The sequence below is a fragment of the Microtus oregoni genome, unplaced genomic scaffold, assembly GCF_018167655.1.
Source record: "Microtus oregoni isolate MIOR12 unplaced genomic scaffold, Mior012 000042F_ref0000377, whole genome shotgun sequence".
Lineage (NCBI taxonomy): Eukaryota > Metazoa > Chordata > Mammalia > Rodentia > Cricetidae > Microtus > Microtus oregoni.
Window position 1 is genome coordinate 1,474,049 of NW_024543209.1, and position 14,634 is coordinate 1,488,682.

The 14,634-nt window shown below is 48.6% G+C and overlaps 1 protein-coding gene across 1 annotated transcript; it reads right to left on the reverse strand.

Annotated features, from left to right (window-relative positions):
• Window positions 1-247: 247 nt before the first annotated feature.
• On the reverse strand, window positions 248-14,055 carry LOC121434025 (F-box/WD repeat-containing protein 12-like). Its single transcript, XM_041632773.1, has 10 exons — window positions 13,926-14,055; window positions 10,833-10,870; window positions 8,984-9,144; window positions 8,460-8,578; window positions 6,413-6,622; window positions 4,849-5,007; window positions 3,006-3,216; window positions 2,436-2,611; window positions 2,227-2,354; window positions 248-1,438 (listed from the first exon to the last, which is right to left on the reverse strand). Exons 1-10 carry the CDS (start codon window positions 14,013-14,015, stop codon window positions 1,330-1,332), a joined length of 1,401 nt encoding a protein of 466 aa, XP_041488707.1. The 5' UTR covers window positions 14,016-14,055; the 3' UTR covers window positions 248-1,329.
• Between the last annotated feature and the right edge of the window lie 579 nt (window positions 14,056-14,634).

The window sequence follows — 14,634 nt, forward strand, 5'->3', positions numbered from 1 at the left end:
ATGTAGACCTGAGTGGAGCTAGGTGAGGACTCTTTCCACTGACAGCTCCAAGGACAGACACTCTTTTTTTTGTTTGTTTGTTTGCTTTAACATAATTTCTTTATTGAATCTTTGGAAATTTCACATTTTGCTACCCAATACCACTCACCTCCCAGTCCCTCCATATCCTCCCCCTCCCACCTGCAGTGGTCCCCCAAAACAAAAATTAAAAAAAAAATCAAACCAAACCAAAATAAAACAAAGACAAAGAGAAAAACACACAAACAAAACAACAACTACAACAACAAAAGAACCTCTTTGCTCCTCCATCTTTCCCCCTCTCCAACACCTCTTCATCCATCCTGGTCATCTCTGGGATCTAGACATTGTTGCTAAAGGTTTAGTGTAATAAGCAGGGTGCATTCAGATACTGGGCAAAGCAGTCTGACATTCCTGTCCTTATTCTTCAAACGTAAGGAAAAATTCCTCAAGATAGAAAAATTCCCATTACATGAATCTTAGTGGGAGGAACCTCCTGAAACTGAAGACATCTATGTGTGGATCTGTGACTCAAAGACAGCATCTCACAAAAGCACGGGCATACATCTGTGCACACACACAATCCCCTGAATCTCCCTCAGGAGCAGCTGGGAATTGCTCTCCATGGAGGTGGCTGGTACCTGCTCAGTAGCAGCAGAGGATAGACCTAAGGGACATGCTAAGGACACCGAGAGTCAGGAATGAGCAGGCCTGCCTGTCTCCTCACCATCCTACCTTGCTCCATCCTAGCTCTCCAGTCTTCTCTTTGACAGTGTGATGCTCTCCTGACTTCTACCATCTGGGGGTGGCTGTCGCAACCCAGCCAGGGCCCCGGGCTGGCCAACTCCAAAGCCGTCATCTTCATTCTGTTTTTTCTTTTTCTTAGTTTTGGTACCCTTGACTTGCTGAGACGGTCTTACAGCATCTCAGTGACAGCAGAGTCTATGCATGAATGTGTGTCTACAGTACATAACACAAGACAGGCAGGTAAAACTCTTTTAATTATATTTTGGTGAACAAGAACAACCCTGCTGCAGTCCTGACCCGGTAAGCAAGCAGGTTCTTTAGCACTGCCACAGTCCACGCTGTCTGGGACCAGAACCCTCAGGCACCTGCAAGCCCGGCTGAAGATGGCTGCTTACTCTCCTTTGTTCCTCTGAGCAAGACAATGAAACACAAGACAGGAGAAAATACTTCATGGGCTCGTTGCGATCATACAATAGTCACCTTACCAGTCCGTTTCCCAAAGTTGACAGCATCTTTGGTAAGGAGTTTGCACACAAAGCAAGAGCATCTTCAACTGGTGGGGGTCTAGCTAAGCTGGACCTTGTAGCAGTACGACCTCAGGATACTTGTTCCGTTGCTTCTGGCTTCAACCCCAGCAATGCTCATGCTGTCACTTTTCACATGAGTAAACCCACTACAACGAGGAAGGACATGCCATGAGTTAACCTTGGGATAAAGGCAAATGTTTAAGCAGAAAAGATTTCATATGGGGATGGAGTCCGACCTCATTTTTGCAACCCTATGCGGCTCACTGGTACCCTGTTTTCTCTAGGCTCAGAAGGAAAATGCTATCCCATTCTGAGGTGGGAAGGCCGTGTCAGGTCCCGCCTGGCAGTGCTGGGCATCACAGTGATTCTCGTGTGGTGAGAAACATCAGGGGAAATGGCCCAGACATGCCATTGTTATACTAAGCGCATCTCTACCAGAAACCCATAGGTGGTCAAAGGCGTGTGCCCATAAGAGCTCCCAGGACCGACTGTTTCTCACAAGGCCTTTTCAAGGTCTAAATCATGGTCTGGCCACATGTTCTTTGTGGACCATGCACAGAGAATCTAAATTTGCAAAGTGTGGGCGATGCCAACACAGGCTGGTTTTATACAGCACAGGAGACAACATACAGCGCACAGTAAGAGCTGGAAATCTGCCTTGTGGCTTTTTGCCTGCCAGCAGAAACAGAAGCAGGGTGTTCACAGTGGCTCATCTGAGGATGGACTTACTCACACTCTCTTCAACCTTTCCTTTAGGATCCTTCCTTTGAGCAGATGTGATGTGCACATCTGGTCTCAGCTATTTAGCAGAATGAGGTGGGAGGGTCACTGGATTCTGGAAGTTCAAGGCTAGCCTGGGCAAGACTCATTCCAAAAGAAAGAAAACCAATTGCTTTACACTTTACAGACACAGGGCAGGAGGACAGCCAATTACCTGGCCCATCTGAGAGATCCCCCAAGCAAATGATAACAGCTCTTGAGGACGGGAAATGTGTTCTTCTTATTCCACACATAGACACGCAAAGACAGGTCCAAGGACGAGGTGACAACTCGGTGCGGATCCTTGGGATGAAGTCAAATGAGGCATGGCTGTGGATGCCCAAGACTGGAAAGCATGCCTCGGGTAGAAGATGGTACACTCACCACCCATATGGATGTGATGGGCCTCTGGTGGTCCTGGAAGGCTATCAGATGCACACCGTCTATGGTGAACAGCATCAGCTCTGACCGGGAGGCCAGCAGGATCACTTGGGAGCCGTGGGCCTGCATGAGGTGCGGAGACATAGTGTCTGGCAGGAGGAAGCTGGCCAGCTGTTGTGCTGGGGAGAATAAAAACACACAGGTGGCTCTTCAGGCATGGGTATGTGCCTCGCCCGATGGTGCCGTGCAGTGAGAAGAACGCGGCTCTGCAGTTAGGAAAGCTCTGCTCCTGCTCTGGTGCCAATCCCAGTCCAGCAGCAGCAAAATGCTGGGGTGCTGCCACCCTCACAGGAGGGGGCCATGGGCATGGAATTTACACCTAAAGCCCTGGACCACACAGGGACCAACATGTGGTAAGCACCCCACCACTCAGGACATGAAATCCCACAGTAAAGCTTCTAGGATACTCTGCTTCCACCTCCCTGAAAGGGGAGAGAAGATGCCCTCGAGGGACTGCGAGAAACCTGTCCTGAAGCACCGAACTGCAGGCTGTGGCCAGCACAGGGGCCTTACCTAGGATGCTCACTCTGTCCCTGGACTTGCTGGCCTTTAAACTGAAGGTAGTGATGACCAAATGCATGCCACTGTCATCTCTGTGCATCACTATCAGCCTGGCTTCCTCATCCGGAGCCCAGCAGGCCCTGCAACTCAGTCTGACAGGGAGGGTGGTGGAGTCAGGAAGCCCGTCTTCTGATGGGTGGAGCAAGGACTGAGTGTAGAACACCTGGGGAAACAACCCTTTATGGTCACAGAGGGTGAGGGGCCCGAGAGATCCCAAAGCCCTCCAGCCCCAAGCTAGCTCCAGCCTCTGGCAGGACTGTCTTCAGCAGCTGGCTGCCCACATACCCACACCCTATATACGGGGCCTGACAGGGCAGTCAAAGTCATTTTTAGGTCCCCTTTCTATGCATCCCACGTCCTCTGCACTCAAGTGCTATTCTCTAACGACCTGCTTCCCCGGCTACCACTAGCTCTTATTTCTGTGGCCTAACAGAAATTTCAGTTTAGGTCCTGGCATTCAATAAGGGCTGCGCCTCTGGCAAATGACTGGACGTCTCTGTGCCTATGAACCAGGTCATGGTCAGGATCTTGTGACTTGTAGGGCACTCCTCCTGACCACAGTGCTGAAGGCAGAGAACACCCCCCCACACACATACACATCATATGCTGTCGTCTGGACTGGGCCTCCCTGCTCACCGTTGTCTTCACACCATCCTCAGCACACCAGACAGCTCTTTAGAGGAGCATGCTGGTGGAGATGCTCAAGCCCAGATTATAAGGAACTGACTTTGCCCTCCCCATCGAGAGCTGGCCTTTCCAGTAAGAGAGAGGCACACTCCCGTCTGGCTACAGGGCCTGGCCCTGTAGCGATGGCCTGAGAACCTAGTCTTACAGTCTCGGGGTCCAGGCTCTCTAGCAACCTCCTGTTGTTGTTGTTTCCTCTTTTACTTTTTGGGGGGCCCGCCACCAAGCTCCCAAAATAAATCACATGGAGGCTTATTCTTACTTATGAATGCCCGGCCTTAGCTTACCTTGTTTCTTGCCAGTTTTTCTTAACTTAAATCATCCCATTTACCTTTTGCTTCTTGGGCTTTTATCTTTCTCTATTTCTGTATATTTTTTCTTCCCTTCTTATTCCATGTCTAGCTGGGTGGCTGGGTGGCCGTGTAGCTGGTGGCTGTGTAGCTGTGTGACTGAGTGGCTGTGTGACTGTGTAGCTGGTGACTGTGTGGCTGTGGGTATGTAGCTGGTGACTGTGTGGCTGTGTGGCTGTGTGGCTGTGTAGCTGGTGGCTGTGTGATTGTGTAGCTGGTGGCTGTGTGATTGTGTGACTGTGTGACTGTGTGGCTGTGGGTATGTAGCTGGTGGCTGTGTGGCTGTGTGACTGAGTGGCTGTGGGTATGTAGCTGGTGACTGTGTGGCTGTCTGACTATGTAGCTGGTGGCTGGGTGGCTGTGTGATTGTGTAGCTGGTGGCTGTGTGATTGTGTAGCTGGTGGCTGTGTGACTGTGTGGCTGGGTGTCTGACCCCTTCTTTTCTTGCTCCTGGATCTCCTCTCTTCCCAGATTTTTCCTCCTACTCATTTTCTCTGCCTGCTAGCTCCGCCTATCCTTCCTCCTGCCTTGCCATTGGCCATTTGGCTCCTTATTAAACCAATCAGGTATTTTAGACAGGCAAAGAAACACAGCTTCACAGAGTTAAACAGATACAACATAAAAGAATGCAACAACACATCTTTGCATCATAAAACAAATGTTCCACAGCATAAGCAAATGTAACACATCTTAAAATACGATTCCAGAACAACCTCCAACTGCATTGGGTTGACCAGGAATAGGGGTCACCAGGCACTGACCTTCGGGCCTATGTCTGGTCCTTGTGCCAGCACAAACACCCACTGTTGGTCAGGTGAGCACGTGAGGCTCACGGAGGTGTGAGGAAATGTTGCCACTTTGGAGAGCACTTGCAGCTGAGGAACTGTCAGAGTGTAGAGGTTCCCTTCAGCACAGGCTACCTGGAACAGAAAGCAAGTAACAGTGGGGAGTACCACCATCTTCTACAGGAGCTGTGCCTCCCCCCACTGAAGGGTGGGCACAGCCCACAGCAATGTGAGTCTCCTGCAGGAGCTTGGCATGTGACCCTCAACTGCCCTTCCTGTCAGTGACAGCAGCAGCTTGCCTGTGTGTTTTACATTGAAAATGATTCCTCTCACTCTGATGGCACTTTTAAAAGTCAAATGAAAATGTTTACTAATTTGGGAAGAGCTGCCAGGAGTGCAAATGTCACCACAATTACTGCTGCACTGGGTGCTCCCAGCTAGACCCTATACACACATGCAGGCTTACATTCAGGGGGATGCCTAAAATTAGAATTACTAGGTTAAAGGGTAAGCCTATTTAAAATTTTTCATAAAATGAAAATAACCAGAAAGCTCTGGAAACTAGTTCCAAGCACATCCCCACCTAACATGCAGAAAAATAAACATTTTAAGACTTCTGGGTAAGGGGCCTGTCCAGACTGGCCTGAAGGATGAGAGTCAGAATAGGAAGACATCAACTTCAAAAAGGTGGTGGCACCAGCTGAGAGTGTGGAGGAAGACGAACAGCTGACACCAAAAAGAACCAGCTCCAACCATGGCTGTGTGTGTGTGTCTGTGTGTGTGTGCCGGAGTGCCTACATACCTGTGTGCGTGTAAGCCGAAACCTCGTTGAAAGTAAGCCAGGCCTCATCTGGTGACAGGGCTACCTATCTTATTCTCAGGACAAGTCCACAACCCTCACACCCAGCTCCAGGTCTGGGTGACAGTGTGATTTCGCCAGTGGATAATCAATACTGGAGAAGACTCTCACCACGTCACTATATGATGCAGAGGGCATTGCCCAGGGGCTGTGGTTTGAAAGAACCCATTTAAAATGGTGCTGCCCTGGGGTCTTTGGTGCTGCCCTGGGGTCCTGAGAGCAGAGTGCAAACCCAAGTCAAGGAGCCTGAATTTAACCTGCGACAACCCCAAGGTGAGAGCCCCTGAGGCCAGCTGTAGAGGCTTCAGTAAGGACAGACACTGTCAAGCTAGAAGTGTCGGGAAGCTCAGTGTAGGCACTAAAGTATGTGGTGAAGTCAGCCCCACCTGACAGTCACAAGCCAACTAAGAATGAAGGTGTTGAGAAAAGCTGCATAGAGAAGAAAGCAAGGCCATGTGGCCACAAAACCATAAGAACTCCACACAGCAGGCTCCCACCACCGCAGGAGAGGCTGAGGCTATGCAGAAGAAGGACAGAGGAGCCTGCGTTCCCTGTGGTGGGCAAGGAGGAGCCAGAAAGGCAGGGTCTGCTATGAAGCGGGATCCAGACTCCTCCCACCATCGTGGCTTTAACCAAGAGGTGGTTAGGCCCTGAGGGGCTCCTGAGAGCAGGGTCACTCACCATCAGGTAGGGGCCCTCTGGGTGACCACAGGCCTCCATGGAAGAACAGAAGGTTGGTAGGCGGAACGAGGCCCACTCAGATCCGGTCTCTGCTTTCCACCCGGTGATCAAACCCTGTCTGTCCAGTGTGACAACCAGCTGCAGCGAAGGATAGGCCACCAAACTCACCAGAGGAGCAGGCTGCACAGGGCTGGACCAGATCTCTGTGCCCTGGGGACAACAAAGTTAGCATAACTGACTGATACAGGGGCCCTGTCGATTTCACAGATACGTATTACTTCATCAGTCAGCGCAGGCTTACCCGAGCCGACTATACCAGGCTCCACAGCACACACGGAGCACGGGTAAAAAGGCTGTGATGGACCTGGAAATGGCTCTAGGATCACCTAGGAAACAAATCTCTGTGGTGCGTGAGGGGTTTTCTAGATTAACTGAGCTGATACCATCTGATGAACTGGGGTCCTGGGCTGCTCTCAAGGATCTGACACCCTCTTCTGACCTCCATGACCTCACAGACACAGAGCAAACCTTCAGAAAAATCCTATATCTGGATGTGGAAGGATGCACATTATAAAAACAAGCAGAAAAAAAAAGGCATGGTATCTAAGGCCTGCGAGCTATAGGGCAAAATCCAGCCTTGTATCAAAAGCCAAAGATAAAGGCAGGAGAAAGGCCAAATCGTTAACACTGTTAACTTGAAGGATTCGAGAAAGGGATAGAAATTGTTTGTAATTTAAATAACTAGGTTTCTGTTGTTTATTTAAAGTAAAGTGGCTTTAACCTCTACTCTAAGACTAGGAATTGAACCCCGAGCCACATACATGACCAGGCAAATGCTGTCCCACTGAGCCACAGTTCCAGCCTGCCATTTTTGTTTCAGGAGTTTTTAAGGCACAAAAACACACAAAGAAGCTGGATGTAGGCCACACCCTTGATCTCCTTCAAAGAGCACATGTAAATACTGTGCAAGTTTCAATGCAACACAGCACCAGCGTTAGAAACTGAATCTTTAAGGAAGAAACTATAGCTGCTCGTGAACGTTAGGAAGGTTGGGAAGCCAGGCCAAATGGCGGGAAGGGCTGTTGGCCGTCTGAGGTGTCCCACACTGCAAACAATGGAATGCTAATTTAAGGTTTCGTACACCATGACCTGCCTGCAGGCATACAGGCCACTGCACATTTTTCGTATCTGGTTTAAAAACAGAATATCTAAGGAAACCACATATTACTGGAGTGTGCTACTACACTGTTCACACATTGTCCGTGGCTCCTTTTGTGTCACAGCTGCAGAGTTAAGTAGTTAGGACAGAGGTTCTGGCCTAAGAGGAGCAAAGTGTTCACCATCTAGTTGTTTAAAGAAAGCACTGCTGGCCCAGGCAGCAAACGCACTCTGTTTTCTTTTGAAAAACCCAAACTAAGGAGAGCCCAACCCTCAACTTCTTTTAAAATTTACTTACTTGGTCATTAGTGTGTGCGTATGTGTGTCTGTGTCTGTGTGTGCACATGCATGAGCAGAAGGAGCAGCCTGAAAGTTCTAGGCTAGCCTGGGCTACAGAGTGAGATCCTGTCTCAAAAAACCAAACCAAAACAAAACTCTAAAAGTCTTCACTTTTTACATCTGCATAAGCACTAGAAAAGTTTAGAATTCTAGGCAAGCTGTCCAGTTTGGTGTGCACACACATGGGATGACAAAAAGCTTGCAGAACCGTCTGGGGTGCAGCCTGAGATCCAGCACTGAGGCCCCTGACTGAGTGGCTTGCAGGAAATGTGAGGAACGACAAAACAGCTGTCATCCCAGGCACAGGGCACAACAGCCCCAGCCACCACTGGCAAAGTCTGGTTCCAAGAGGAAGCCAAGCATGCGTCTGTCACATGAGATAGGTTACTCTCAAGTTTCAAAGCCATCCCCCATGCTTATTATCAGTATGTCCCTACTGGTGACAGCTGATGGCAGAGCTCAGATTTCTCATCTGCAAAACTGGGCTCCTACTCTGCATTAAGATAATCAAACCCAGTAGGGATCCTTCCCTCCCCAGGGAGCAGTTCACCTCACGCAGATCCCAGGCACGCACGGTACAGTCTGAAGACACAGTGCAAACCACGGACCTTGCCCTCTCATCAAAGCGGTACTCATGGGGTGAGATGTAGGCCAGCTGATCTATCTTTCCTGGAAGAGAGCACACGCATAGACAGACTCGGACCTGATACACAACTGGTCCTCTTCTCCAGTACCAGGAACACAATGAGTGCTTGCTGAGGGTACATGAAAGAGACAGGGAGTAGTAGCTCAGACCCATGCAAGCTGATGGGTGAGAATTCCAGGGAGCAGAACCCAGTTATAACTAGAGGTTTGGCTTATTTTATTTGAGTGTTTTGGTCTGCTCTGAAAAGGAGATAACAGCTCATTCCTTCCTCCCATAACAGAGCACAGACGACGTAGCACCCAGCGGGACCCACATGTTATCAAGTAGCACCAGCCAAGCCAGTAGCTGAGACGCCAAGATCCCTGAGATTTGGCCGGAAAGAGGGTGGGCAGTGGGAGTGGACAAAGCTACGATCCGCCAGCTCATACCTGTGTGCCCAGAAATAGCTTTGCTGGTGAAGTCCCGTGGTCGCCCAGATGCCACACGGAACTCCAGCTCAGACCGGCATAAGTAGTACTGCCTCCACGTCTGGGTGCCCACGATCACTGGGAAGGCTTTGCAGGAGGCCCAGCGTCTCAGACACAGCTGCCTGAAACACAGATGCAAGCTTAGGCAGGGCATAGCAGTCTGGTTTCTGACGCCAGGAGACGTAGCTTTGAATTCTGGTCTTACCTCTGTCCGGGCTTGAAACCCTGGACTCACTGTCCCTAAGGAGTCCTCAACTCTCCTCTGTCAAACAGGGGCAGAGTTAACAGGAAATGAGTGGCGGCAGGCCAACCGCACTGTACGTTTTATATGACAACCCGCCCTTCACGGTGGCCCGCCGGGGAAAGCGCTCACCACCATTCTACATCAGATAACATAAATCCTTATGCCTGATCTCAGTCGACTCTGGCTGACATCATTAGGCATTCAGCTTCCTCATTACTGTTTGCATGAATATCTCCTTCCAAGGTCTTACTGTCAACATATCTGTCTTTTAATTCAAAGTGTGTCTCGGAGATGGGGGCACACTCAGCCGTAGAGTGCTTGCCAAGCATGCACACTGGTACTCACTGCATTTGATCCCCAAATCGTGTAACAGAAAAAAAGAAAGCTACGTGTATCTCATGCATACAGCATGACGTCAGACTATTTTTCTTCGTCAATTCTGTCGCTCTGCCTTTTCATTGGGCTGTATATCATATCTTTGCTGTTTTAATGCTTCCTTGTTGTACGTGTTCCACCCTCTATTTCATTACTATCGTATTTTGTGTTAAGTTTGGTCAAATGTACTGTTTCAATTTCTCTGTCATTTCTTGCACCATAGTTTTGGTTACTTTTTAGTGCTTTCCTTAAAGATTCTAACTTGGATTTTGATACATTGGCAGCCGCACCAGTCAGTTCATCCATTCGGACAATTTCTCTGAGTCACATACTTGGCAAGTCCTGCCTTTCCCCAAATGAACTACACCTGCTTAAAAGTCAGGTCTTCAAAGAGTAGACAGAAGAATGGATTCCAATGAAAGTCCACCTCAGAACTGACTGAGCGTGTCTTGCTAGTCAATATGAGTTATAAAAGCTAAGAAAAAGCAACAAAAAGAAGTGTTCTAAGATGCTGAAGACGTTAGACGCTAAGATAGCCTTGAGATGACCAAGAATTCCAGGTGTTAGTTATCCTACATAAAAGCAAAGCCTCCCTCCCCGTCCTGAGGAAGCTTCACATCTGAGCAGCTGTTCTCCATTAAGGGTGGAAACTCTAACTCTGACCTGACTTCCAAGGCTGTGGGCCCCACGTTCAGCCAGCAGAAAAGGTCCAGGCCTGCGTTGTGCCATTCCCCTCTCCCCGTTAGTTTTATCTTAGTATAAAAGATAACAGGTTCCAAAGAAGCAAATGTAATATTTTAAATAATTCTGATTTATGCAATCTTAGATTCTAATCCCAGCACTCAGGAGGGTAATGCAGGAAGATTAGCAGCTCAAGGCTAGCCTAGGCTACAAAGTAAGCACAAGGCCATCCTGGCTATGAAATGGATCCATTTATTCATTCGTTTGTTTGTTTTAAGTGCTTTGATTCTACTGACAGAAACTGCGGGAAATGAATCCAGCTGGTTGAGTTTGGCAGTCCTGCCAATACACAGTCTTACACTACTAACCATAGAGGATTCCTCATGGCTAAGGACCAGGGATATAATCCTTTCTCTGTCCTCAACACAGGCAGAAGTGAACACAGCACTGGGAAACCACGTCCAGTGAGCGTCTCTCCCTTGCAGGACCCTTGGCTCTTCCTTCACTTACCTCCACAGTTCCTGGGTCACTGAAACCTCGTTCCAGACCTAGGATAAGGACAGGAAGAGACAGCATCTGCTCAGTCAATAACTATTAAGCACCTGGCTTGCCAAACCCAATGGAGGGGACAAAAACCAAAACCAACCCAGTTTCCACATTCAACACACCTCAACAGTGCATTGAAAGCAACAGACAATTAAAAACCACCAAATGATGAAAATGAAGAGACTCAGTGGGGTTGATGAGTCAGAGCCCGGGGGCTCAGAGAGACAATGACTAATCAAAGACTGGCTGTTGTTCTAAATCAATGTAAGGAAACACACTGGATATGCAAATGATGCATAAACATGAAAGGATAGTTTCCTAAGTTTGGTTGCAGAAGAACTGGGAAAAATTGCTGTCTGGGTGGCTTTAACCAACTCCCAACAGTCTCCAGGCAAAAATACTGAGAAGCAGCTACCTGAGCATTTTGACTGGGGGAGGAGCAAGGTCAAGCTGTGTGTAAGCAAGATCTCTCTGCTTGCTGTGAGGATGGGAAGGGATTTCAGATTTCTTATGTGGAGCTGCAGCAATGGGGATGCCTTAAGAATTGCCAAGATGGTCCGATGGGAACAGTCTTCCAGGGCAGGTGCAATGCAAGCCCTGTACTCACTTCTTTCTGCAGAGCTATCTGCAAGATGCTTAGGGTGCCTGAGTGTGCTGTTCAGGACTGTAATCTTAGCACTTGGGAGGTGGAGGCAGGATGATAAGTTTAAGGTCACCCTCTGCTGCACAGCTAGTTCAAGGCCAGCCTGAACTGTGAGACTCCAACTCAAAAAAAAAAAAAAAAGAAAGAAAGAAAGAAAGAAAAGCATCTTTTTATTCAGTAATGATGTTGTAATTTTGCAAAATCAAACCAAGCAAAGATCTACGCATCTTCCCATTCAAAACCAGCTGGGTGGGTTCTCCGTTCTCAGAGACTGTGATGTGTGCTGTGCTCTACAGAACAAATGCTAACCATCTTTAATCCTTCTGTTAGACTCATAGTGATGTCTGACCTCCTTTAATGTATGGGTGGATCAGAACCAGGAAAAGTTGGCCATACTAAAGGGCAGAAGGAACTTTTCTTTCAAACTCGGCCTACTATGCAAAAACAGCGGGGGACTCACCTCAGCCCTGCACAAGACTCCATCATCACCTCAGAGAAGTCACTGTGTGACACTCAGTTTCCTGATGAGCATACATGGGAGTGGAACTCAGTCATTTCCCATATCTACTTAAAGTTATCCTCAGAGACTTGGAACTGTGAGGTGCTCTCTGGCTGAGACCTGTCTGGGAGAGATGAGGACCTCCTGTCTTCCTTCCCCACCAGAGACCTTGTGCTGGCAAATGGGCACTTTTGCTTGTGTTTTAGTTTTAAATGTAGCTTTGGGCCACATCAGTTCCATATGGGAAACCAAATTTACCCTGGTGTTTCACAGACACTGCCAGGTCCTTAGCCAACTGTGGCCGTAGGGTACACCTGTGCCTGTTGTTTTCAGTGGCACCTGAGACTGAAGGGTAGATGAGGCATGGGATAAAAATGGGAGACGACGACGAGACTTTAAAAAAAATACCTTAAAAAAAAAAAAAGGTGAAAGCGGCCTCATGTGTAATGTGGTAAATTAACTAACCCATTTTCAGAGGAAGAGATCATATATTCCTTCATTATGTATTACATTAATCCCAGTGGGTGAGAAGAAGATCACCACCACAATTTTTTGAGCCAAATCCGAAGTAAGCTTTATCAAATACTGGCCAGAATGATGGACACTGGCCAGGCCCATGTCTGGAATTTCCAGTGAATGGCACCAGATTACATTAAATGGGGGTTTAAAAAGGCAAAAACCCACAAGGCGACATACTTCTGTCTTTGTCTAAATAGGAGCACGAATACATCCTGACTCACTTCCTGCTTATGTACCTGTGGTCAAGCACATCTGTGCAGTTGGGACAACCAACCTTGTCTACTGATGTGAAGATGGTGGCTTGTTATCAGGAACAACAGCCCCCAGCATTCCAGGAAGTTACCTGTCCTTGGGCAAGTGGGGCTCACAGGCTAGAGGCGTTTTGTTTTATAGATCTCCCAAGCACAGTAATTTTAACTTAAAACATAACTTCAGCTGTCACAATTGATAAACCAAGATGTTAAACAGATGCTGTAGGCAGACAGTCTCTATTTTCTCTCTATTTTCTCTCTACGGTGTGGCAGGGACAAAGTGTAGAAGACAAGACTTATAAACTGTGGCAATGTGAGGTAAGTTCTCAGGCTCACAAAGTCTTGGCAACAGATCCAGAGGAAAAAGATGCAGGCCCTCAGAAGTATCACAGTATAGCAAAGAGAAGTGGCCAGAGATACTGTCAAACTACAGCAGCTTTAAAAGCTAACAGTGACAGACAGGCCCCTCCCTCAGCTGGTGGAGTGCATGGCCAGCTCAATGCCCTAGGTGCATCCCCCCAGAACTTCAAAGAAGAAAACAAAATTAGGCAATGTCTATCTGCACACTGAGGTCTGGGGCCTTCAGCTTCACTGCCAGATGTCAACTCTGGGTCCTTTGAGGATGTCTGGAGAGTCGCACACATGCACTTTGAAGATTTTGGCGAAATTGACCAGATTGGGATAAACAGAATTGGCAACTTTCTGTGGGTAAAGGTTTTAAAACTGAACAGGTCTGAAATTGAAAATCTAAGTGCTCTGTTCAAGCAAGGATGCATCTAACCTTACGACCACTGCCTTCCTTAATTGAAGAGGCTAAAATTTCAAGGTATGCATTGGGTACTTGGGATAGACATTGAAGGGAGATTTTAGTATGTTTTCTGTCACCGTTCAGTAATGAATCTGGCAGGGAAAAACAAGTACCTTACATTAATAGTGATTTAATAGAGGACGCACACAGCCAAGCATGGAGGGCGAGACAGATGACAAGCAGGGCAGGGGCGCGGTCAAGAAGGCAAAGGGTAAGCTCAGGACAAGGGAGCCACGGCAAAGCCAATCCCTTGAGGGGGTGGGGGGATGCTCCGAGCGGCCCCGGGCGGCCCCGGGCCTGCGGAGCACGGAGGTGGGGTGACTCCACCGGACCTCACCTTGTTCACCTGCGCCGCGCACAGCAGGTCGCGGGCCTCCAGGAAGGAGAAGACGTGCAGCAGCTCATGCGGGCCAAGTTGCGGCGCCATCCTGCTCGCGGAGACCCAGAGCCCTGGCCCTCTTCCGCCACTGTTAGATAAACCCGCCCACATGCGGAACTTGTGTCGATTACTTCCTCTCCCAGCTCGCCTTTCCCCGATCCTGCTGTGGTCCAGGCAACACTTAACCACAGATTTTTTATTTTATTTTATTTTTTTTGCTTTCTAAATAATATCATTCAAAATTTCCACCTCCTCCCCTTTCCCTCCCGCTCCCCCCTCCCCTCCAGTCCTAAGAGAGGGCAGGGTACCCTGCCCAGTGTGGGAGGTCCAAGGCCCTCCCCACTCCATCCAGGTCTAGAAAGATGTGCATCCAAACAGAGTAGGATTCCAAAAAGCCATTACATGCAGTAGAATCAAATCCCAGTGCCATTATCATTGGCTTCTCAGCCAGCCCCTATTGTCAGCCACATTCAGAGAGTCCGGTTTGATCACATGCTCTATCAGTTCCAGTCCAGTTGGCCTTGGTGAGCTCCCATTAAATCAGCCACACTGTCTCAGTGGGTGGGCCAACCCCTCACGGTCCTGACTTCCTTACTTATCTTCTCCCTCCTTCTGCTCTTCAACTGGACCTTGGGAGCTCAGTCCAGTGCTCTGATGTGGGTCTCTG